This window comes from Ammodytes marinus (genome assembly GCF_949987685.1).
Source record: "Ammodytes marinus genome assembly, chromosome: 13".
In the NCBI taxonomy this organism is placed as follows: Eukaryota; Metazoa; Chordata; class Actinopteri; order Uranoscopiformes; family Ammodytidae; genus Ammodytes; species Ammodytes marinus.
The window spans coordinates 18,107,823-18,133,028 of record NC_137217.1 but is presented as its reverse complement, the minus strand read 5'-3'; the positions used below and the strand labels follow the sequence as shown (position 1 = coordinate 18,133,028).

The 25,206-nt window shown below is 43.0% G+C and overlaps 1 protein-coding gene across 6 annotated transcripts in view; it reads right to left on the bottom strand.

Annotated features, from left to right (window-relative positions):
• Positions 1-23,266, bottom strand: part of nbeal2 (neurobeachin-like 2) — a 34,748-nt gene extending 11,482 nt beyond the window's left edge. For 2 of the 6 annotated variants that reach the window (XM_080039768.1, XM_080039770.1), the window contains exons 1-30: positions 22,889-23,266; positions 16,344-16,432; positions 15,946-16,110; positions 15,416-15,497; positions 14,945-15,057; positions 14,424-14,506; positions 13,333-13,418; positions 12,934-13,237; positions 12,679-12,785; positions 12,222-12,308; positions 11,127-11,210; positions 10,828-10,926; positions 9,613-10,244; positions 9,383-9,515; positions 8,877-8,996; positions 8,420-8,750; positions 8,133-8,215; positions 7,924-8,016; positions 7,440-7,608; positions 6,619-6,752; positions 5,423-5,582; positions 5,067-5,169; positions 4,747-4,897; positions 4,369-4,515; positions 4,078-4,237; positions 3,043-3,131; positions 2,239-2,940; positions 1,627-1,811; positions 1,336-1,492; positions 140-283 (exon numbers count right to left, since the gene is read on the bottom strand). In XM_080039768.1, coding sequence (XP_079895894.1) covers positions 140-283; positions 1,336-1,492; positions 1,627-1,811; positions 2,239-2,940; positions 3,043-3,131; positions 4,078-4,237; positions 4,369-4,515; positions 4,747-4,897; positions 5,067-5,169; positions 5,423-5,582; positions 6,619-6,752; positions 7,440-7,608; positions 7,924-8,016; positions 8,133-8,215; positions 8,420-8,750; positions 8,877-8,996; positions 9,383-9,515; positions 9,613-10,244; positions 10,828-10,926; positions 11,127-11,210; positions 12,222-12,308; positions 12,679-12,785; positions 12,934-13,237; positions 13,333-13,418; positions 14,424-14,506; positions 14,945-15,057; positions 15,416-15,497; positions 15,946-16,110; positions 16,344-16,432; positions 22,889-22,963 — 5,067 coding nt within the window. In that variant the 5' untranslated portion in view covers positions 22,964-23,266. Of the gene's footprint in view, positions 1-139; positions 284-1,335; positions 1,493-1,626; positions 1,812-2,238; positions 2,941-3,042; positions 3,132-4,077; positions 4,238-4,368; positions 4,516-4,746; positions 4,898-5,066; positions 5,170-5,422; positions 5,583-6,618; positions 6,753-7,439; positions 7,609-7,923; positions 8,017-8,132; positions 8,216-8,419; positions 8,751-8,876; positions 8,997-9,382; positions 9,516-9,612; positions 10,245-10,827; positions 10,927-11,126; positions 11,211-11,753; positions 11,858-12,221; positions 12,309-12,678; positions 12,786-12,933; positions 13,238-13,332; positions 13,466-14,423; positions 14,507-14,944; positions 15,058-15,415; positions 15,498-15,945; positions 16,111-16,343; positions 16,433-22,888 lie in introns of those variants that run through there. The other 4 variants (XM_080039769.1, XM_080039771.1, XM_080039772.1 and 1 more) reach the window with 3 other exon arrangements.
• Between the last annotated feature and the right edge of the window lie 1,940 nt (positions 23,267-25,206).

Below are 25,206 nucleotides of genomic sequence, written 5' to 3'. Positions count from 1 at the left end.
CCCCTTTAAAATTTATTTTCTGTACAGTTCAATCTGACAGCTGTTTGGGTTGTGAAAGACATGTACGGTGAAGATATATTTGACATTAATGGTTGCTTGACCAGGTGTTGAAACAAGACAAGTTGTGGGTTAAGCTGACCGGTGAGTTGTGCTGTTGGATGTATCCAGTGATGATACGCAGGCCGATCTGGGCCATTTCCTTCAGTTCTGTGTTGCCGGGGCTGCCAGGGGTGCTGTGCCATGCCTTCAACCTGTCCAGCAGGTTCACCACCCCTTCAAAGATCTGCAATACAACAACAGCTGTCAAAGGACTAAACATAAAGGCCGGACCTGTTTCCACACCTTGCAGCATGCGTCTGTGACAACCCAAAGTCATTCAGAACATTGAATACAGCATAAGCTACATTTAAAAGAGGTGATTCAGAATCTACCAACACCCAAATATGACTCTCCACCCTCCAGTGAGGCAGGACAGGAACATAATAGTCACTGCCAACAAAAAAAACACACCCAGCTGCCCACAGTGTAATGACTTACGTCTGTGACACTTTTACTATCGCAATCATTGTTAATATTTCCTTTACACATCAACAGAATTTCATGATCACATCCTGATAATGTGGTTCAATGATGTATTGTCAGTGTAAATAGTTTATTACATAAACCCAACATAAATAATGACAAACCCTTTTAAACATCACACGACTAAACTAACAGTTTTAACGATTGAAGATGTGTAACAGTTTAACACTGCATTGATAGAGTGGGTACACCCTTGGCAGAAATTTGGTTGAAGCACAGCTGAAGTGGACAACTACTACAGCAGGTGCAGCCTAACCCTAACCCTAACCCGCAGATAGCATATTCACATGAATGCTTGTAGCTAATGTAAGCTCTTGTCAGGCATAACGATTTTAAAAAGATAAAAAAAACACAGTGAGGGTTTGTGATTTACTACTTCTTTCTCTACACCAGAAAACCAATTTAAAGGAAGAGTTCAGCATTTAAAATAAATAAATAGACTTCCATCCCAAGAGATATAGACAGGAAGCTTGATACTGCTCTTGTGTCTGTACATTTGATATAAGGCAAGTTCTTAACTTTGATGTAAAGTTGCTTTGGTTTTGATTTACTGACACTATTCCTACATAGTGTGGAAAATCAAACGTATCTAACATTGTCAGGAATAAAAATAAATAGGTCCTAGGCTTATTCCCTTTGTGTTTTCACTCTCTTTATCAAGATTGACAGAGGCATCTAATGATCATGGAACTCACTGACGCCCAATCAGAATGTATCAGATGTAAATGCTTTAGGTGTGATATGTGATATTACCTTTTCACTCCACAGCGTGTGGTTGTCTGTACCCTCAGAAAACAGGAAATCCTGCAGCAGCCTGAGGAGCCGAACCAGACTGGGACAGAAAGGCAGGGAAACTCCCTGGGCTTCTCTCAGGTCTGACAGAGAAGACTCCAGCATCATCTCCAACAGACTGGCACACAATGAGACACACACTATGAATACATATCAGCTCCAATATGACATGATATGACAAACCGCTGCCAATGCAAAGTGATTGTTCTCGTAAGGGAAAAAAAAAACCCATTTCAAATCTTTGTCACTGACCTGCGTTTAATGTCGTCGGGAGGTCGGACCAGTTGGCAGGAGGAGCCAAGCTTGGTGAGAACAGAGAAGACCTGTCCTCTCTCTCTCCACACCACATCCTCGGCCCCCTCAAAGCCATTGCGACTCCACAGCACGGAGAAGACAATGTTGGTCAGCAGGTTGCACAGCTCCTCCTCAGGGGTCTGCTGCAAGGCAAAAACAGCATTCATTCCCACATCCTCACAAGCATAAGTAAAAAAAAATAAAAAAAAATCTAATTAAAAGTTAAATTTTTATTTTTATTTCTACTTTCTACTCTTCTGATTGGCCCTGAACCTAACTGCCAGTTAGATTCAGGGGTATTTGGGGGTGTGTGCTTATTACAGGTGGAGGTAGCTCGAAATAATTTGACGAAAGTTAGCCAAAGCATATTGTTTTTATTGTTGTCGCTAGTAATACATTTCCTATTTCACGTTACTTCCTGAATGCCTGTGTGATTTTGGCGCGATTGTAGGGGCCAGACACAATAAGAAGAAGTTACGTCTATAGTCACAGTCAAATTGAAGTGGAATATTAATAAATAAATCATTTTAAACTGTTTAAATAATCAAATCAGTAAAATCTGAGCCATACCTGTGGGTTGGACGTGTTGGAGATAGTATCACCAGTCGGAGGGTCTGTCCCAAAGCTGGTATCATCCAGAACGTTGGACAGACTGGAGCTCTTCCTGGGTCTGAGCGGATGAAAGGGTTTGCCTTGCTCCAGAGGGGACGGTGTGTTGGTCAGACTACCAGCAGGAGTGTGTGAGCCGGTCTCCCCCATGCCCCCCAGCTCCAAATCCAAGGGTGACGTACCAAAGGGGGAGAGGGGCTGGTAGTCCCTGCCCTCCTCGTCGGGGCGGGTCGAAGTGATGTCTATGGTGTTGGAGATGGAAGACGAGTGGCTCTCCTGGTCCACCGAATCAAAGGACTTAAAATGGAGGGAGCCGGTGAAGTTCTTCAGAGTGCCCCCGCTTTGAGGCGACTGGGACAGATCGGAGAAGCCCTCTGAGATGTCCTGCTGACCCCCTTTGTCCTCGTCCTCGATGTCCTCTGAGGTGCAGTAGCTCATGAAGATGTCTGTGTGGTGTCCGTCCTCTATGACCAGAGCCTGGTCTCTGCACAGCGGTGGCCTGTAGTTTGGCTCCAAGGAGCTGTGGTTGCTGGACTCTTCGATGCTCGCGGTGTAGGACTCGTAGGACTCCTTTACGTAGAGCTTGGTGAGCACCCCTTGCCAGCCGGGCTGCTTGGCCAGTTGCTTCACGTAATCCTCGTTGGAGTAGATGAGATGAAAGAGCTGCAGTGATATCAGGAAAGGGACGGAGTGAAAAGCGTGTTTAAAATGAAGTTGAGTAGGGTTTGTTTGAGCAGAGCATTTAAATGAGTTGAGGAGACTGACCTTGCGACAGATGTCTAAGCGGACAGCGAGCTCAGCTCGATGGGACAGACAGACCACGGCCAGGAGGTCTCTGAAGTTTGGACTGGCATCTGTGGGGGCAGCAGCAAATTATATTTCATTAAAAAGTATTTGGAAACTTCAGGAACTTACAACACTGTTCATTCGCATGGTTTCCTGCAACTCTCATACATGTTATGGTCTAAAGCCTGTTATAACCAGCGCTATAATATGCGCTGGATCAGACGGTAAAAGAAGGGCTGACACCTGTCAGGAGGAATCGGGAGGGTCTACCATTGTGCAATGGAGCACTGGTCTTTGTAAGTGTGGTGTGATCAAAAACCGCCTTTTTCTCAGAAAAACAACTTAACTGGATCAAAATGGCAATGAAGAAATCTGAAATATCATGTACCCTCCCTGTTGATGAGTGTGTTTTCCTGACTTAGCTAACCGCTTTAACCATGTTTATCTTAGCACTTCTCTTATGAAACATTCATGTTATCCACTAGATGTACTGTGTTGCTATTATATTGATTGATAATATTTCATCGCTTAACTTTTCCTCTGCATGGTTTCTTTAAAGAACTGCCACATGTAAAAACAAGTTATTATGAATTATATGTTCATTTATTACAGGAAACTTGTGCCTGTAAACAGATTTCACATTGTTGCACATTCAGCTGACAAATGATTGCGCTGGCATAGCATTTATTGAGCGATTATTTAATAAGTTTGAGCATTGTTTGTTTTTATAATCTATGATAAGTAACACATTAGAGAATTCAACAAATATAATAATTAGAATCAGACCCTGGCGACAGTGGTTATCAATTGTGCTGTAAAATCTGACAGAACCACACAGATCTGAAGAAGCAGATGGGTTTTTAAGTGTTAAACTCTTATACTTATAACTTGAATGTTGACTTTTATAATGTCAGAGAGAAACACTTAAGATTTGACATTCTCAGACGCTCTACAGTTCATACTTGTCTCTTTTAATCGTCTATTTCAAGCCCACTGGAGCTGCTTCGCCGTTACCTGTAGCAAGGACCTGCTGGTACAGACATCGCACGGTGGTCATGGTTGCCGGAATTTCTTCGAGGAAACACACAAGGCCAAGATATCCAAAATCCTTCAGCTTAATGCGCTGCTTGTTGCGCTCAGACACTCGCTCGCTTTTGAGGATTTTGTACAAAACCTGCAACACCAAATTGGGAAATGGTGTCAGAGTTTTGTTCGCTGCTTTGACAATATATCTCTCACATATGTAGGGCAAATGTCGGTGAAGTGCAGACATTTGTGAAGAAAAGGTTGAGTCATCGTTCTCACCTTGAATACTCTCTCCCTGGCCTCGTCACCGAAGCGTGGAGTATACAACAGGCAATACAGCTGCTCCACGCCCCACTCCAGCAGCACAGCCTGCACCTGCGGGCTGCTCCTGAGCAGTTCATACAGCACGTCCAAAGCCCTCACCAACTGATTGAGAGAGCAGAGGAGAGGAGGATAAATCAATGGATAAGGGAGGGTGAAGTATTAAGTTGTCACAGGGGGGAAGTTTGAAAGTACGGAGATGGCAACACTTGAGATTTGAAAAAATTAAGTGTGGATGATCGAGGTGTGTTCATTTGGGGATTCGGAGGCGATATATATATCCCACTAGAAAAGGTCAATTGATAAGAAAAATTCAACTCCCCGAAAAACACATACCTGCTGCTCTTCTCCTACAGTCAGGATGTAGGCCAGGAGGGTGTGGAGCTCCTCTGGTGTAGGAGACTTGAGAAAGTCGCTCAGCAAGGCGAACAGAGAGGTCTGAATGGTCTGCTTCTCATCCGACACGAGGCTGCCATCTTTCTCCACACTGCAACCGAAGATGTTAGTTAGAAACTACAAACAATCCAAAAGAACAGGTTAAAAATCCTGGTTTGAAATAGAAATAAGAGAGAACGCTTCAACTGCAGTTTCAAATTCAATTTTGTTTGGAATGATCTAGGTATACATTGTTGTGGACATCTGTGTCAAAGGTTCACCTGTAGTACGTGCGAATGGTATCCAGGATATATTGGACCCCGTACTTCCTCTTCATGCGCTGCTTGCCTTTGTTTATCACAGACGACAGGTACTGCACATGTGCTTTGGAAGAAAGAGAAAATACTTTTGGCAACTTTCTTATTCATCTGATATGCTAGGCTGTATCAAAGAGGTGCATGCATATACAGAACACTGTCCTGAGGTGCAGCATTCACTTTCAACCTTTGCCACAGCCTGAACATTAATGTATTCCATCTCTGCTCTGCAGTGCTTATAGGCTGCATAGGCATATAAAAAAGGACACAAACAGCTTGGTTGCCCTTACTCCACAACAGTAGGGTTGTTTATGCCTTACCCAGACAAACAGCGAAATGGCTTTGAGTCCACATGCGGAAATCAAAGAGCAGGTGCTGGTAAAGTTGCTGTAGGAGTGGGCTGTTGCCTTCGTTGAAAACCTGCTCCAGAAGCAGCTGACATGCCATTAAAACGTTCATGTCCATCATGCTGCCGGGAACCTGTAGAAGAGGAAGCACGGAGGAGGGCTGTTGAAGTGTGTTTTTCGTTTAAGCATGTTTCCATTTATTTGGATTTATCCATACACAAGGGTTTGCGATGCACCTATTTTTAGTAGCACTTAGAGGCTGATGAAGTGTTGAATGCATATACAGTACAGAAGTGTTTGTGTTCAGTATACACAGTAACTGTCTTACTATCTTTGCCACTGCCAAACCTGGCAACTCAATGTGATCATTAGGACATAGTTTCCTTACAGGATGCTCCACCTTAACGTCACACATTTCAACACATCCTGTCCTGACGAGAAGCACTCCTGCGCTGCAACAACGTTACGTGACCCTTCCTTTGGCTGCTACCATCAAAGATTGACATATATTTACACTGCGAGACAATGTAAACTAAAACATGTTGTCCGTCTGAAGAAATCTTCTACTTCACCTTTCAAACACTATTCCTTGCAGAAGCCTTTAATCACTTTCCAAAATCTGGAAAACTGTGTTGTCCATCACAAAGCGAGTTTTCCTTTGACCTTGCTAGCATCGAATAGTTTTGTATTGCTCACACTTTTATTTATAGTTTATATTGGCAGTGAAAAGCTACATGCTTGCTTGAGACCCAGTTTAGAAACTGAAATATTTCCGCAAAATGTTACACCAAGAGCTGAGAGCAGAAGTGACTACAGTGCATCCCAAATAATCGTGGCTTATAGGTTTGTTTTTGATGTGGAATTTTTTATTGTGTTTTAATCTACATATAATTTTCCTCCATTTCAAGCAAGAGATTTCGCAGCTGATATAAGTGTTTGTCGGTCAGAGAGACAGCACACAATTGGGCGAACTCTGCATGAATCCCCCCCGTTCTACTGAAAGAACCACTGCTGTCCCAACTACACCATACCCATTCATTACGCAGCAATTACACAGCAGCAACACAATGGAAAAAGGTTGAGTATTCACTTTCAGATGCTAATGAGTTCTTCTCGCAAATCGTTGTCTACTCGTAGAAAAGAGCAAAGCGACGTTGCGGGGCACTCACTTTGCTGAGCATGGCACCGATGATACTGGGCCCGTGGCAGTGCAGCAGGCTCTCCTGATTGACGGGGTGATGACGAATCATGTTTTTCACCATCAGCAGGAAGGCAGCGATGCTGTTTCTCTCTAGTCTGCCCTCTGAGAGAGAGAGAGAAAAAAAAGAGGTAAAACAACTTCAAATATTTCCTGCGTTAACCACAGTCATATTTGTACATTACACAGCACTATATTGACATTATCATATCTCAGGATGAGTCATTGCCATACGTCAAGGTATTTGTCTCATTTATTTTAGAATGTTTGTTCCATTTGTTCATGTCGGAATTCGTGCATACTAACGTGAACAGCGCCTTTGAACTGCAATTCTTCAAGCATCGGTTATGACTATGTATGCAATGATTTCGCAATTTTTTCAGTTTTTTTTTGTCTGTTGTGCATCACAGCATGTGATTTTCTAACATTTCCTGTTTGTCCTTCCAACGTGCTTAGACTCTTGATGTTCTGCACTGAAACCCATATTTAGAATTTTGCACTCGGCATAGTATTACACTTCAACAAAAGGACCCTGGGACAACAGCAGCACAGTTAGCCATAAAAAAAAATGTCATGATACTTATTTAGCAAAATTACAAAAGAAAATTCTGGTTCCACCTCAACGGTGAAGGTAAATGCTATTTCATCCTCACAGTATTGTCCCTGTCCCTATAATTCAGGGGGGCCGACCCCTTTGTTTCATGAAAACACTATGGCTTTAGTATCTAACACACACACACACTGTAGCAAAACAGTTTCACATTGAATATCCAAATCTGAACAGGACCTGACCTGCGGACTTGTTGAGCGGCAGCAGCATGGCAGCGGGGCCTCTGGAGGTGAGCTCTGGTCCCAGCAGGTCTGATATCTCCTGACCACCGTTATAAACTTGCTCAGCCTCACTCACCTGCTCCAGCAAGGGCAGCAAAACTCCCATACCTCCCACTACATTTACAACATCCTGCAAGGGAGAACAAAAAAATCATTCACAAGGAAAAGGGAAGCAGCACCACAGCTACGAAACAAAAACAAAAACAAAAAGTTAATGACATAGAATAGAGAAAAAATTGCGCAAACACTATTAAAAATAAGTGTTACACTATTGCAAAGTTCAACAGCAGGACAGTGCATTTACAATAAACATGAATTTCATAAGAAGATAACACGACATGGTATAACATGTCTCATTTGCGACACTGTAGTTGAGTTAATTGCAGGAATTACCCCAAAGGTAACATCATGGCTAAATTCATCAAGAGTAAAACTCATATCTGACCTTGATGTCCCAGTTCACTACCCTGTGTCCTGTAAGCCGGCCATCATATTGGTGATTGGGCGACAGGTCCAGACAAATCTGGCTTTTGAAGGCCTGAAGGAAACATAAATGCATGTGTAAGCGAGAAAATTGTTCTGGGGTAGTTGAAAATGTACACAATAAAAAGAAGTGTAGTAAATAATATGTTTAGTAGGTTTCCAGTGAGTCACCTGTGGAGTGTAGTAGAGCAGAAGCCTGCTGTTGAGATCGGATATCTCTCCATCCACTTTGAACAAGGACACGTGATTGGGGCCTGTGATGGCGAAAACAAATGAATGAATGTCTATAAAAATGCAAACGTTTGTAGAACATACATGAAAGAAAAAAAGTCAGCGCAGAAGTATTCCTTTAACTTTTCGGGGCACTATGATTTAGTTTACTACTGTTTTTTTTTGTACATTTGCTCATTTTCAAGGTACAACATCACTTGCATTATATAGCACACAGCATGACCTACCCGCAGCATGTAGAGCTCTGGCCTGTGTCTGCTGCAGAGCCTCGTGGCAGATGAAGGCGGTGCCCAGGAGCCCGTCCAGAGACGTGGGTGTTCCCCACTCTGTGTCCTGCAGTCCGGCCGGGATAGTGTGCACCGGGGAGTCTCTCAAAGACCCCCAGCGGCCTGCTGCAAAGGATGCTGGGAAAGACTGGGAACGCATGAGGGAGGGGGCATGCGCAGGGAAGGCAAACTCAGGGTTTACGTGGGAGGAAGTGGATGAGGGCAGGTTGGGGGAGGTGGTGGTGGTAGTGGTCCGATGGCCCGCAGAGCCGATGCAGCAGGAGGTAAAAGGCTTCAGGAGAGTAAGGTTCAGGTGGGGGACAAAACAAGAGGAAGATAGATTAATAAAAAGAGGAAGTAGTGATAAAACAGTAAGTCCACGGCCAAAATACATCAGATACCAGTGTCAGTTAGTTACCTCACTGAACGATGGAAAGCGAAGCTGGGCAGATTTACGCTGCTCGCCATCAATGTAGATGGTGACCAGATTCTGACCAAACGGACGACGGCCCGGGATGTGGACTATAGCGACTGAATGCTGTAATGAGGAGGATGATAAGAAGCAAACAATTGTTGACTGGTGTCAACACTGGAACATGCTAATTATATGCTTAAACTAAATTGCTTACAGTAAAAAGGTCAAATGTGTTGCATTGAGAACTAGGAGCAAAACAGCCTCACATCACAGACACAGTTCACAGTTTTATTTCAGACATATTGACGAGTTCTTGCAGTTGATCATCCCCTGAGGAGGTACATTCCATTTCTTACAATGATAATGCTCCAAGGTCACAGGCCCAGACAACGCGGCTTAGAAAAATCATGTCATTTTCTCCTTGATTGAATCTATTTTTATTTGGGACAGGCTAAATGAGAACAGTTGTTGGCCAACATCCTAGATGTACTATGTGTGTCCACACTCACCCAGCATGAGTCGGCTAGTGGGAGCTCAGGCAGTGTGACAGCCATGTAGTCTTTCTTAGTGCAGACAGCCACCACCAGCACACCCTCCATGGTGAAGAAGGCCTCTAGCCCGGTCCCACTTGCTGTGAAGAAACTTCACAAAGGAACAGATTTTGTCAGAAAATGCACTATGCAGCCACACATGGAAAAGCTTGCAATACAGATTCAGTCACACACGTGTGTCCATTTACCTGTAAAGCTGTTTCCGACGTGGTCCTTTCCCCATGTCGTGCTGAGCCCCTGTGTTGGAGTTGGCAGGAGGTTTATGCTTGTTAAACTCTGTGTTGAGGCAGAGCCAGGCGTGAAAGGCAAATGCACCACCTGGCCAGCGTTGGACTGTGGGCACCATAATACCCGCCATGGGGGGTGTCAGATCAAAGTACTGCAAGGCACTGTCCTGGCCTTCTCTGGCTGCCATGGCTGAGAGCACACGGATGATGCGAGTGCAGTAAGGGTGCACCTTCCCCGCCACTGTGCAATTCTCCTGATCCACTCTAAGCAGTCGGATGAGACTTTTCAGCTCCTCTGGTCTCAGACACAGGGAGCCTAAGTCCTTCAAGAGGCCCAGCAGGGCATCTGCACACTGCCTGTCCAGACTCTGGGGCTGTGAGAGCACCTGCAGCAGAGCCCCCAACATGCCTGCCTCCACAGACACGGTGCGACAGGACAAGGACCCACCGCACACTGCTGCCAGCCACTTGGCCACCAGAAGCTGGAGGTCCCTCTGACCCGACAGGTCAGGCAGCCACTGCAGGAGCAGCAGCAAAGGCTGATCGTTACTGATGCCTAGGTGATGGGCGTGGGCATGCTCGCCCTCCACTGACTAGAGACAGAAAGGGGAAACAAACAGTGAAGACAGAGAAGACATAGACGTTAGGGCTGTGCTTCAAAAATCAATATGGGAATTTATTGTGATATTTATTACCGTGATATCTGTATTGTATCGTCAGCTCCAAAAATAGATATTTTGGAGGGAAAAAAGTTTTAAACATGTTGTGAACTACAACCTCAGCTCCTGTAGATGTTGCACAATGGCTAGTTGCCTCGAATAGCCATGTTTAGAATTGGAATTAAAATTTTTAATTCAATTGTTTGACTCAATATAATGTGATGTGATCATCCGTTTCAATGTTAAAAATATTTGTTACAAAGCTGAATATTTTAAAAAGTTTAAAAGTTAAGAAAGAGGTCCACAAAAGAGCTGAAGGAGTTGAAGGAGTTACAGAGAACCAAAAACGTACGGAAGAAAAATTATAAGAAAGATTCAGATAACGGGTGCTCCAGCATTCACACAAATAACGTCATCTTAACAAGCTAAACAATATAAATAGGAAGAAGGCTGTCAATCAGAGGTAATCTACTTCTACTGTGGACTGTGGGGGGTAATGAGGAAGTGTGTGTTTCACCATGTTGATAAGCTCCTGCAACAGCCTTTTGGTGGGTTGACCTTGACTCTTCAGCACATCAAATAGCTGGGAGTAGCCAATCCGCTCTTTGAAAACCTCCTGAGGGGGAATGAGACAGAAATAGGCTGGTGAAAGCTGCTCCCCAGGGGATAACCAGTTGGCACACTTCCATACATTTAAAGGGAATACAATGAGATTTTTTCAGGCTTTCATTTCTGCTGGTATTGTAGGAATTCTAGTATGATATGCTTTATAAAACATGTATAGAACTATGATAGAACGTCACAAAGGGACCTTACCTTAGCAGAGGGCGAGTTACTCATTATAGCTGTGAGGACACCTAAGGCATGAACTGTAATACTGTCCGATCCTTTCTCCAAAACCTACATGAAACAAGGAGGTACGGTTGATTGTGGCATTGCAGAACTGAAAATGTACATCATCAGTTGACACCAGAACTGCCCACCCCCCCCAAAAAAAAAGACAAAACGGTGAAACATTTCAACTCCACACAACCCATAGGAAAAACAAGCAAAATTGTGAGGAAAACGTTCACCAAATGAACGACTGAATGATTTGGTTCTGATTATCCACGATTGAAAGAGAAACACATTTTTATTTTTTATTTTTTCCACACCAGGGTTATTAGTCCGGACTCAGTCAAAGAAAGTGAAGACTGCTGCACCAGTCACCAAACAATTGCCTCTTTGTTATCACGGATAGGTCCAAGCATGCAAAAAACCAAAGCCAGCCAACAAAGAAAAAAGAAAAAAAGACCTCCCCCCCAACTATTGCTGGAGATTAGGAAACACCAGGACACGAGCCAGGTCTTTGATACATGCACTGCTTTGCACACGACAGAACAGCCAAAACACGAGGAAAAGAAGGAAAGACAGGCATTTAAAATAAATAAACAATTTGAGCACCATTAAAAACTCAGCATGCTCTTCTTGCCCAGTGATGTCAACAGGGAATTCAGCCTGAAATTATGAGCGTGATATAAATCAACACTGCGACACGTGCAAAGATTAATCCTCCGGTTTAAAATCTGAATCTCAACTTTTCAACGTGCACAACAAGTTTGTCGTTTTTTTTTTATCTTAAGCTGGATTCGAGTAGAATCAACTAAAGGGCAATAACAAAAACAAAAAGGACATCTAAAATTGGCTGTGACTGTCACTTAGCATTCCAGATGGACAGATACGACAGATAAAAAGTAAACTCCAGACAATTATCACGTATTAGCCACGCTACCTGCTTTATTTACAAACGAGTGTGAGCCAGACTTCCTGCCTAAGGCTTCCTGTTTTAATAGCTCAGAGCGGTTAACGAGGGGAGCGAAGGCTGAGTTTCCTGCTGACAGACCAATATCGACACCAAGTGGGGGAAAGTACCTGGTCCACTTCGACCTCTGTGAGTAAACATGTAGTGAGGTCACTCACAACCTCATGCTCCATCCTACGCATGTTGCTCTGAAAGAGCTGCAGGACATACACAAACACACACACACACACACACACACACACGCAGAAGACAGACAGTTAGACAATAAGACAGAGAATTAGACAACAACAAAAGAGTGAGAAGTCATGGAGACAGGTTTGGTGCCCTTCTCTCTTCAGCTGCAGCCGGACACACGTCGGGAAGACATAAGCTGGACACAAATGAAACTTTTTTTTTTCTTTTTATTGAACATAGATCAAATAGACGGAGGTTGGATAGAAGATTTGGCATTCAGGCAAATAAAGGAAGTCAGACATGACATGAATAAATAACGTGACAGACTGACAGAAGGAGGACTGATGAAAAACAGCAGACAGACACGTTCCATGAAAACGACAGGAGTCTGACCTTGCTGTTCTGAATGAGCCTGAGGATGTGTTCAAAGCAGTTGTTGTTGAGGAACACGGCCTGTAGGACTGGTCTGTCAGAGCACTGCAGGATCTCAGGTACAGCAGCTAAAATTGACAACAAGGAAGATGTTGACTCACAGGAACACTGGGGGAAATCAATTAATTGGCCTCCATGCTAAATTAAGAGAGATGAAAAACAGAATGCTTAATATATATACTCTAAACTTCGGACCTATTGGGAGTGTGCGCTTACTTAGCATTTGGCTCTGGAGGGAGATCAGGCTTTCTTCCCAGCTCTGCCTGTCTTCCTGCTCAGTGCTAAGCGGACGGTTCCAGTTGAGAAGCTGGAAGAAGCTCTCTAGTATGGTCCTGATGTCCACCTGCCTCTCTGCAGGGCTGCTGGAGTGCAGGAGGTGGATGACTGCAGTCAGGCACTGCAGGGTCAGCCGAGGGAGCCCCGTACCTTTGGGCTCAGACGAGGTCCGGCAGCACCACGCTCGCAGAACAGAGAACAGGTCCTCAACCGAGTGAGGGGTGATGCAGAGAAGGCCGTTTTTCTGGAGAAAAATAAAAAGCTGCACAGTGAATCAAAGAGTAATTGTTTTAATTTGTAGTTCTGCAGAATGATATCTGATGAAGAGATGGCCCCCACCTTTCCTCCACTGATCACAGCACCGTGGAGATGAACCAGTCTGAGAGTGAGGAACTCTGGGATCTGCTCACTTCCTCGGAGACTCTCTGTGAACATGTGTTGAAGCCAGTAAACACATTTCTTTAATACGGGGCTGTCGAAAAAGCATGCAAATGAAGTAGACTGTATTGAATCTCTAGGTTTTTTTCTTTCCCTTTTGCTCGTGCATTCTGGGATTGATTCCAAGTCCCCTTCCACTATCAACTATGTCCAAATGAATAAATTAAAAAGTCAAAGTACAGATGTAAAGGTACAGTGTGTAATAAAGGTGTATTTCTGCTGAAACTTCTAGAAAGCAAAGCTCTGTCTCTACCTGTCCCATTCAGAGAGTATACAGAAGTCTTCAAGTACACGATTCTAGTTAAAGATCACATTATCCACCACTGCCACAATATTTCTAAATTATCAAGTGATGAAGTGAAGGTACAAAGTCATTTATTCAATAGCACTTCTTCGTCAGGTGTAACAGGTGCATTTCCGGCAGACACCCACTCTGTATATTCACCTTTAAATTAAATTTAAAAAAGTTAAATGTTTATGGTTTAATGGCTCAGTAAGACATCCTCCTGCAATGCCCCCTTGGTCATTTAAAGTTACCTAAAAAGAAAAAAGCCTGAATTTTGCTAATTGGCTAGGTATTACACATGAGCTCTCAACACTTCGAAACACTGCATGCAATTAGTGTATAATCCTCCTCAAATTTGGACGTACTGAAACTTGCCCAGGCTGAGATTTCCCACATGGCGTATAGATCAGTGCTTGCTAATCAAATGGGCTTCTATAATTAGAAATGCTTGGCCTCTGCCCTCTGGTATTTTAACCTGATAATTAGACGCTGTATAATTGAGTTCTCAGCTGAGTGAGCGAACACAGGGAGCCCAAGAAACATAGGGGGAATGTGGAAATAAACGAAAGGTTGCCGTTTTAAGAGTCAAACATGACAGCTCTAAGCTGTGTTTAGGCATCAGCGGCATTAACAGTTTCAATGTTGCTGTATGTGAGGTCTGACAAAGATCAGAGTGGTAGAGCAGACAAACGGGGGAGTTCCTCACCATGGAAGAGAGAGGGCAGCTCCTCAGGCAGGGCCAGCGGGGAGAACTTATACTTGTTCCTCTCCAGCATGCTCACCTCCTCCCTGCAAAGACAACACAAAGAATCGAGTCACTATTGCTCACATCACGCCCATTCAGCCTGCCACTGCCACGAATACGGTTGGCACTAATAAAGGCTTGACTTCATGGCCTTAGAGGCAACAAGACAGGGCGTTACGCATCACAAAGGGTCTGGAAAGATGTCAAAATGTGTCGGCCTTTGTGTGGCGAAATTCTACCTCCCACACGTTCACATGGGTGATCTCTGAGGTTATAACCAGCACACAAATACACACACACACACACACACACACACACACACACACACACACACACACACACACACACACACACACACACACACACACACACACACACACACACACACACACACACACACACACACACACACACACACACACACACACACACACACACACACACACACACACACTCACACTCACACTCACACTCACACTCACCCTGCCAGGCGTCTCCTCCACGTCTGATAAGGGTCAAAGAGACTCTCACACAGCACAAGTCCATACTGAACAACCTGCTCCAGGGACGACTGCTCCCCTTCTCCTGTCTTGAGCTTATGAACATGTAATAAAAGGGTTAGATACACGCTCATCTGTCACTCCTCCTCAGCACAGATACACCTGTTGTTGGCAACCTTTTAATAGGAAACAAATACAACACATTCCAGCTCCTTGAATAGAAGGTCGGCTACTGTACACACCCACTTCTCTTTTCACTGTAAACTAGTTCTGTAACGTGTGTGTGTCACACACTATAAACAGAATACATTTAGCGTAGATTCAATGTCTCTACTGTAAATCACATTACTGCACCAAATAGACTCATATACTTAATCAGTTATAATATGTGTTACATACTGAGCATGCTGTGGAGCCAACCCCTGATTGAGCTAAAGCTTATTATGGCCTTACCTGGTCCAAATAGAATTTCAAAAGTGTGATGGTTTCAACCACAAAACCAGGGGTTTTGTCTTGGTCGATGTTCTCCATGTTCCTAGAATTGGAGAGAAAATCATGTAATTGAGTCAAAAGAAAGTCTGCCAGATGCTAACCTATTATAGCCATCATAGGTACAAATCTGCATTGCAGTTTTGCTATAATTTATTTGGAAATTGCCTGTTGTTATTGGTAAAGATTTAAACTCTAATAAAGGAACTGGATAATGAATCGTCAAATAAAGAACAGGGCTAAACTACATTAACTCAGCTACATTTCTTTTGAAAAATAAAAATAAACTTCTGGTAAATCTCTATTACCACAACTTAGGAAAGAGTGTTGAATGACCTGTGACTGAATTTACCGGTAATTATTATGATTACAACTATCTATAACTTAATTTCACAAGATACTTTAAGTAGCACAACAGTTCCATTGTGTGTCAAGTTTACTGTGATGATAATAGAGCACATACAGTAGGCTACACAGCTGACTGGCCCTCTCACCTGCAGACAATGATGAAGAACTTGATGAGGAGCAGGGGTTGTGGGGTGCTACTGTTGTGCTCTGTGGTGCCTGAGAGGAGTAGCGCACTGTGACCCAGCTGAGTGCTGAGGAGAACCAGGACCTCCCTGGGCAGCAAGGGCACCTCCGAGCTGCACTCCTCCAGCCTGGGAGACAGGAGGGGAGGATGCCAAGAGAGAGAGAGAGATAGAGATAGAGGGAGGCAGTAGCAGAGAGAGGCAAAGGGCGTTGTAATAGGGGCTGCGTTTGCACAAAGCATAAACATGTCAAAGAGGTATCGCTACAGAGGGTCAAAGCTCAACCTTCTTTGGGGAACACAAACCGGTGGGAGCTTCTGGCGATGTAATTTGTGTAAAGTAAACAACTGTTAACTACTCACCTCCGAGGCTCCAGTGACTGCACATCAATGAGCCTCTCAAAGGACGCGACGAACGCCTCCAGCCACTGCTGCAGATAGCCCACATCTTTCTGCATGAGGGAGGAACCAACATGTGAGACAATCAGTTTCCTTCAGACCTCCTGGCATATGCACAGTGTAAGTAAACAAAGGAATAAATGTGAATGGTCGCAAAGGAAATCAAATCAGTATGTTCACTTCTGTTACAACTATTTAAAAAAGGTAGAACATTTTAACTGTGACACAACTGTGGCCGAGGAGATGGCAAGTAGGTCTATAACGTATGACCTGCTTTTTGTAACAGGATGTCGCAAGGAGATGTAACTCACAGAGAGAGGAACAAATGAGACAATTCTCTCCTTTTTCAAAACAGGCAGGGTAGAAGCCTCCAAATCAATGTGTTCCTATCTTTTATGTCCATTTGAATGAACGAGTCACACACCTCAGTATTCCCCCAGTTACCATACAACGAACAACTTTTCACCGTAAGCGTCAAGCGTTCCTGCATCGCTGTGTCTTTAATAACATCACTGAAGACGGGTTCATTTGTATGAGGATGTTTATATACAACAGCAGTTATCTCTGCTCTGATCAGCCTCTGCAGTGCAACATATCCTGCCACTCAACCCCCCTCAAATCGGTCTCTTAATCTCACATAGACTAAATAACACAAATAGTCACGAGAGAAACACTTCAACCTTTCTCCTTTTAAAACGTACCCACATTTTTGTATGGAGCCAAATAATCACTGATAAGTCCTGATTATTCAGACGATTTAATGGGACTACTCTTGGGAACCAAGAGTTACAAAATCGCATTGCAAAACAGAGGAGCTCTACAAATGTTCCCTTATGCATTGCGTGGTGGAACAACCTGAACATTTGGATGAGCTGAGTACGGTATGTAAGCAGCCACTCTATCTGATTATTAATTTTTCCTTTTTTTGGAGGTAGAAAGAGGTAGCGTCAGGGAAGACATGAGTTGTTTCAAACTGCCTGACTCATAGTACACAAATAACATACAGCCTCGTCAAACAGCACAAGGTACAACAAGCAGGTACTTCCCCTTAGCCAACAAGCAAATAGGACAACAAATGAGCAATGCACCGTGTGCTGCATTTGATTTAGGTTACTTTAAAAGCTGCACTGTAACCAAAACCTCAAGAACAGAACACGCTGTAACTTAATGTTCAAGCTCTTTGCAGGTCTTAAGTGTGTGTTCCTTGACTAGGAGAAATGGAAATCAAACACAGTTGACTCTGAAAACATTGAGCAACAAAACATTGTTTCCCAATGCTGCATTAATGTTACATGTAATGTACATTACCAACTGGCATTGACTTGTGAGCCAGTCCATCTCTCATTGTATGCGGCCAAGCAGGGTTCCAGGTTCTTGCAAACCCAGTCTCAGATGAGCCCTTCAGTGTAGTCTTCAGCCCACAGCTCACAAGCTGCACATCACTCCTAACCAGCCGTACAGCGTCTGACCTGCACCTTTCTCATCCTCCAACGTCAAGCGAGGAACCAGGAAATGACATGTCACTTAAACCGAGGCTTATTTCCTTCAATACTCTGCCTCCTCGTCAAACCCCTTCCTCTTTTGAATCCAACGCTTGTTGTGAGCAGATACGAGCGAGGCCATTGTAAAAACTTCCCTCAGCAACAATAAGGCTCCAGCAGGACAGTGTTAATGATTACTAAATTTAACACAAAAAAATAAGTTTCATGACATTGAAAGAGCAGCTCACTCTGTCAGAATACATAGGAGTAAAGACTCAAATGTGACAAGTTGAAGTAATGAAGTCCATAAGATAAGGAATACTGTAGTCTAAAGTTGTCGAGAGCTTGGTGCTCATGCCACTGTACTCTTTATCTGATTAGCAACTGATTGGCGAAATTAAACTAAAATTATGTTAATTAGCCTACAAACACACAGGAATATTTCTGAAAAGCCTTAAGCTTTTTTAAAATTCCCAATAAGCTGAGAGACGGAACAGTTACTGAGGATATAAAAATTGTTTTGTTTTGACCTTTTATGGGACTCAATAATCCAGTGTTGTAGATGATGTTATTTTGCATGATATACTGTACGGCATCATTTCTAATTCTGTCTACAGGGGTTCACAATGTAGGCTACAAGGAAACGCAGTAATAGGGGTTAATTAAGTGACTGACACCATTTGGAAATTACAATTCCGTATTACGATGGCCTTCGCTTTTTTTAACGGAGCGTTGCTAAATGCAGCAGGTGAGCTTATCTTTGTGGGTTTAAGGGAGAGGAAGTGTATTATTTCTGTTCCCCTCTTGAGGGCTACTGCTTTTGCCTGTCGTTAAGGTACTCTCAGGGGTTTAAAGGTGCTGTAAGCGGAATGGTTCTTTTAGCTAACTTCCTGTCAGTTACTGCAGTTAGCAGTCCCCTCGCTCGTCCCTACGTCACCACATTAATGCACTGCGGTCTTCAAGCAGCGAGTTATCTAGCATCATCTCAGATCCATAAGTGTGATAAAACATGATAAAAACCATCAAAACAGACATTGGGAAGGATTTTTACCTGCTCCGCCATTGTAGGCGCATAAACATTCACCCATCTGTTGCTCTGGCGTGCACCAGTAGTGAGACCTTGAGTGAGATGGGTGTCGGTTTGTAGCGTTCTCTCTTGTGATTGGATAAAAATATTCTCCAATAAGTTTATTTGACGATTACATGCAGAGCAGTTGACTGAGACATCGCTTTATGATACGCGCACATTATGTAAGTGATCACTATATGAATAAAGAGCGATTTAAAACGTAATAAATCGCTTACTTCACCTTTAACTGCAACAGCAAGAATGTTATTGTACAATTAGATCACAGATAGGAAGTGAATCTAATTTGCTATTAAGAAGTAAAACCGCTATACGTGAAGTTTTTTTTCTGTAGCAACATTGGTTTAGACACACCTGCTAGAGCCCGGATGTATGTCTGTAGCCTAAACAGTTCCCTTCAAAATCGAATCCACACCTACATAGATTTGGCTCAACTTTTCTACCCTTCACATCACCCAGAGAGACTAGCTCTAGGATGTATGTGTGCAGTTGCAAAGTAAACAAAAACAAAGTAATTTAAAGACACTACTTGGCGCATATATCATGTTCCAACCATGAGGTACGAACCCCTCTAAACTGTGCCATTTATCTCCTCTTTCTCTGCACATGGCCGAGCAGCTGTGTGGCTCTCTGCTGCTTGGCATTCTGCTTCGCTCCAGCTTCCCGCACAAGTGAAAGCAAAGAGCACTTTCATTTTCCTGGTTGGCCCTACTGTTGGTAAACAGGGGACATCGAGGCACACCAGGGAACTCATTCCCGGGGCCTACAGACCTCACAGTCATACTGAGCTGCAGGGCTGGCTGTTGTTGTTTGCGTCTCTCAGCACAGTTATTTGACAGTTATTGACATGAATCATAGCACGATCAGTAATCAGGACCATGACACAAAAGGCTGACTGATGGTGTGTCAACCAAACAAATGCCAGGAAATGTGACGGGTTGTCTCTTCACAAGAGACAGAAGACGTGGTTTCACAGCTGTGTGGATGGACAGCAGCACTACACAGGCTTCAATAGCTCCAATCATCACACACTATTTCTCTGACTGCTTATTGTTCACACTGTTGTTTTAGCAGCTGGGGGAAGATCATTTCACACAGATTTATGACATAGATAGGTAGATTGTCTGTGTCTCAGTCCTCTAGGCTCAGTGTGCATAAGAGATTTCTCACTGCATCACTGAGGTCACAACCTGCTTACTTTAAAATGTGAAGAAACTGTTATGCACTTTACTGTAAAGTGTGTACAATTGGATATTTTAGCATTTTTGGGACCAGCAATATAGGCAAGCAGGCAACATGAAGGCAAGACTTTGGACTATTGCAATTCATTACAAACACTTATCATCTAATTGGTCACAGTTTTGAACTCAATTACCTATTTACGAAAAGCAAAATTCATCCTCAGTGTCATCGATGTAAAAAATAGCTGTAGCCCTACAGATATAGTGAATCAAAACAACAACAAAATAAACTGTTGTCAAAGAACAGTCCAACAGCCTTACTGTGTTATGACTTGGGGACAGGAACAAACCCATTCAAAAATAATTCACAGTTGTGTGTCTTCAGACACGATCTGACAAGTTATGTCACTCCCTCAGATATGAAACATGGAGCTCTAACATTGTGCCAGTGAGATGTTTTTTTAAGTGGAACAGAAGAACAAGACGGGGCATATGCCGAGGGTTCTAAACAGAAAATCATTAGTTGAACTATCATTAATGTGTCATTTGGGATCAACTTTAATACAATACGAACAAGATATGTCTATAACAGTGTTGTTCACATCAGTCCCGAACATCAGCAGATTTAAAAGTCTTGCGAGGGGTGTGTGATTTCTTGCACAATCGAAGGAAGCAGAGCTCCTTTATCACCGACATGCCTGAGCAAGTTTTGCTTTCTCACTGCAAATACGGAACGACGGCTGGAGATCTTGTATGAATCCCCTGGATTCATCACACCCATATTACATACCGTAAACTCCCATAATCCAATGTATGAGTTTACTGAATATTTGAATTAATGAGCAGATACTGTCAGAATTGATCTTGCACACAGAGAGCAGCCTGGCACAATATGAATTAGTCTGAGGGAAAACTGTATCATCAGCAGAGACACACGACCGAAATATTTGCAGACTTTAAATTTAGATCTGTGTCGGGGAGTAAAGAAAGCTGCCTGGGTGTGTTTGTTGTGACCCAAACATAGGGTGTCAGGCCATGGCCACTATAAGTTATGGCTTGTTTTCAGCACTTACAAAAAAACTATTAAATACAGCTCAGGTCCCTTGTCTTGTTGACATATCTGTAGCCTATAGTAATTCCTTGATGTGTGACAAGGCCTGTGATTCATAGCTGGGATGTGTCCGCCTCTCCATTTGAGTAAATAGAATATATCGTCCATGCCAACTTGACTAACAGGCAGACAATGAAAGCAATACGTACAGTGGCATGTTGATGTCTAAAGAGAGGCAGGTAATTGTTCTCTGAAGTAGTTCTGCAGCCTTTTCTCTGCTGCCTATTGTGTCAAATAAGGTGTTGACGTTTTAATACTAGGCCCAACTAAATCTCTTTCCCTCTGCCATCCTTCATCGCAGCAAGGAAGTATGGCAAGGTCATTTGCATACATTCAAAATCTACTGTCAAGAAAACACACAGAAAAGTGTAAAACAAAAAAAGACTGCAGCATTAACCAGGAACGTTCAGTGAACCTACAGTAGCAGAGTACATTTCCTCTGGCATGTTCCCAAAGTGATAACCATGAGCACTCTGATAGTGCATGCTGTAAGGGGTGATACACTTCTCATTCCCTTGTGTCACTTTGGGGCATTTCTGCAGTTATCCCAGCATTGACCTCTGCCCAGTTTTTAAAGCCTTTGGCAGGTTTCTCATGGGGATTAAACCTAGTCCTAAATCAAAACAAAACACAATTCAGATACATATTGAAAAATGTCTTTTCAGTCTTTATCCTTGTCCTGAAAGCGGCCCTGCGATGATGAGAGAGTGCCCCAAAGTGAACACACAGCACATGCAAACTTGGAAAGGTCTGTTTTCTGTCCTCAGGCACAGGAGCAGATTGCACACACATTAAATAGTAATTCCTTAAATACTTAATTTACTGACAGACCAAACTTTCTTTCTCCTTCAAGTGGAGACGTGAAACGACAAAGGCAAGGGCATTTTACTATTCATTTATTTTCATTATTATTACCAAGATATTCCACCTTAATGACCATCCAAAGGAAGGGGATGCAGTGGAATGGATACCCACAGGGAGGCAACATCTGAGACCAAAATATCACACACAAATAGTATAATGATGATATGACTAGGCTAATGTTTCATTTTTCAAAAACAAATGTTCCAGCCCAGGTAATATGAGAATAGATAAGTGGCCTGTACAATAACACAGGCGTCATAACAATACTGATCCCATTAAGGTTTAGTCTATGAAAAGTGCAACTACGGCGGCAGCGACACATGGAGGAATAGGAACAGGAAGTAACTTCAGTAGCCTACCTGCGACGCAGGTAGCCTACGCTATCATGCTATCAAATACACCTAGGCCTAATTGAGCGGGTTATTGCTTCAGATACCAATATTACTTTGGCCTACTGCTTTAGCAATTGAATTGTCTCAGTGGCACAGTCATTTGATACGATATGATATCCTTCTCTAGTTTAGTAGGACTATGCGCAGGGCAGCCGAGCTCCTGCTAGGTAAATAAACAGCACTAGTGCACAAACAGGCAGAAAAGACTTCCTCGTGTCACCGTTTCCAACAAACGACACACAGAAAGAGGGGGAGAGGACGAGAGAGAGGACATACACAACACAGATGAAGTGCAGACCACGATCATGCCTATCGGATCAGGTTCTAAACTTCAGCCAGTAGACCCGCTGCAACAACAGGTGTCATCGTCAGGTCTTCCGCACTTGCACTCACCTTAGTGTAATATAACATCCACAGCTCGTACAGCCTTTCCTTCGATAACATCCCGCCGCCCCTGTGGCTGCTCATTAGGCTATCTCTCTCCCTCTTGTTTTCTATCAATAAATCATGAAACTGGTGAAAATGATCAAAGTCAGGGCTGTTGTTGAAGTTGTTTCCCAAATAGCAGGAGGACGCGGCACGCTCCCGTGAACCATATTCCTGCGAATTCAGGCGCAATAATAATCCACGCGAAAGTGCTCACCGTCTCGACACGCAAACTTGTCAGAGTGGCATTAAAAAGGCAAAACACAAGTCTGCGAATGAGCCCACGGATCGTTCACTGTCGAAACAGTAAGACGACCAGGAACAAAAATGCGTGGAAATACATGTCTGGAGGAACACCCATGTCCGCGTTTAGAGCGAGCGTGTTGCTGTATTCCTATTGGAGAGAGTTCCCACGGAAGCGACAGATGCCATCCGCTAAAGTCCAAGCAACGACTGGGCTGCTCTGTCAGTGGAGGTGTGATGAGCAGGAGCAAATTGCCCATCAACTAGTGCCTGTCTGTTAACAAGGCAAGCAATACAGTAAAGCGTTAAGTGTGTAGATCATGCTCACACAGGTAGGCTGATATTCTTAAAGATACACACACTATATGCCACAGCAGCCTCAGGAACATACTGTATAGGCTAGTCTACTGATGGATGAACAATTATTTCTTGCCACATCTGCTTGGCCTAAATAATCACCAAGAAAATAAAGAAAAGATAGAATTATATAAATAAGATCACAGAAAGGGCAGCATATCTTAGATTTCTGAAAAGCCTTTGTTGTTCAATTTCTTTGGATTAAGGATAGAGCTGTCACTCTGCACACTAAGCAACAGTCAGCACTGATAACATAAAGACAAACAAATAAACAACAAACGTAGGCCTACAGCTGAACTTCAGACTAACGGATAGGATATGATGGTTCCTGGTTCCTCAATAGGTTGTATGAAAATGGCTATTGCACATACTTGTATTAGTGTTAAAGGCTTTAACACTGTTAATCAACACACTTGCAAACACATGGATGTCATACTACTTCTACCGACCAATGCTGAAAGTAAACTACCGGTAGTAAAAACAATGGCCCTTTCCTTCCTCCCTGAAAAGTTATTCTTCTTAAATGCAACTTGGTGCTTAAAAGATAGCCTATTTGGTTGTTTTGAGCAGTGCTGGGGGTGTTTGGTCGAACTCCATGTTCTGTAAACCACAAGGTCTGGCAACAGTTAACCCAATTATCTGAAAACAAGACACTTCCCATACTTTTCAATCCTCTAAAACAAAATATTCTTTAATAAGAGGTCAATTGATGAGCATTTGTTTTAAATAAGGTGTTAACACAACATACACTTCTTGCAAGATGACTGGAGGATTAGAGGCCCAACTATTGCTAACAGCTGGGTGATTTGTCTCTAAATCTAACAAAACATCAGATGTTATGAGTAGGCTAGCCTATATCATAAATGGATGGATGGGCGCGATGGATGGATGAATAATGTTCATGGAAAATTAAAACGATTAAAATTAAAACATGTAGGCCTAGTCCATTTCCTCTTATTGAAAATTCAGTTTTGTATTGTGTCTGTTGTAGGCCTACTATTAGGCTTCTAGTTGTAGACCTACTATCAGTTTAGGTAATCCATAGCCTATTTGTAATCTAGGCTATAAGCATAACAGGAGTTAGGTTTGGGCCACTAACGTAAATAATTTTTTTGATTCATTAGTTACCCCTTTAGTGTTATGATTTCTAACCTTGTTACCAATCTATGACACAGCCAGGTTTGTGTTGACACATCCGTCATTAGGAGGATGGACACAGTGAAGCTTGAGGCAGCTGTATTACCATGGTGATGGCCTACATTCCTCACCAGGACCTGCCAGTGTGACCATACACAGACGGGACAGTCTGCCAGTGACCGTCCCACTTGTTCCCCTTTAATGCACAGTTCTGTTAATTGTCCATTAGGCATAAGCTACTCGATGATAGCATAGGCCTATAACTTCTTGAAAAGTAAATCAATTCAAGTTTTAATCCATGAGCCAATAGGCCATCCATTAGGCTATAAAACTCATTTTAAGCATTTCTCTGCTTAACTTCTGGAAAATCTCATTATCCCATGTAGGAATTAGATATTTAAAAAAAATGTTAATGAAAAACAAAAGCTTCTAATCAACCTTATTATGTAGTATATTTTGTCAACTGTGTCATAAAGAAACACAATAATAATCACATGAACAGGCAACAGGCCGCTGAAAATCGATGTGCTCGACGGTCGTTTCCACCA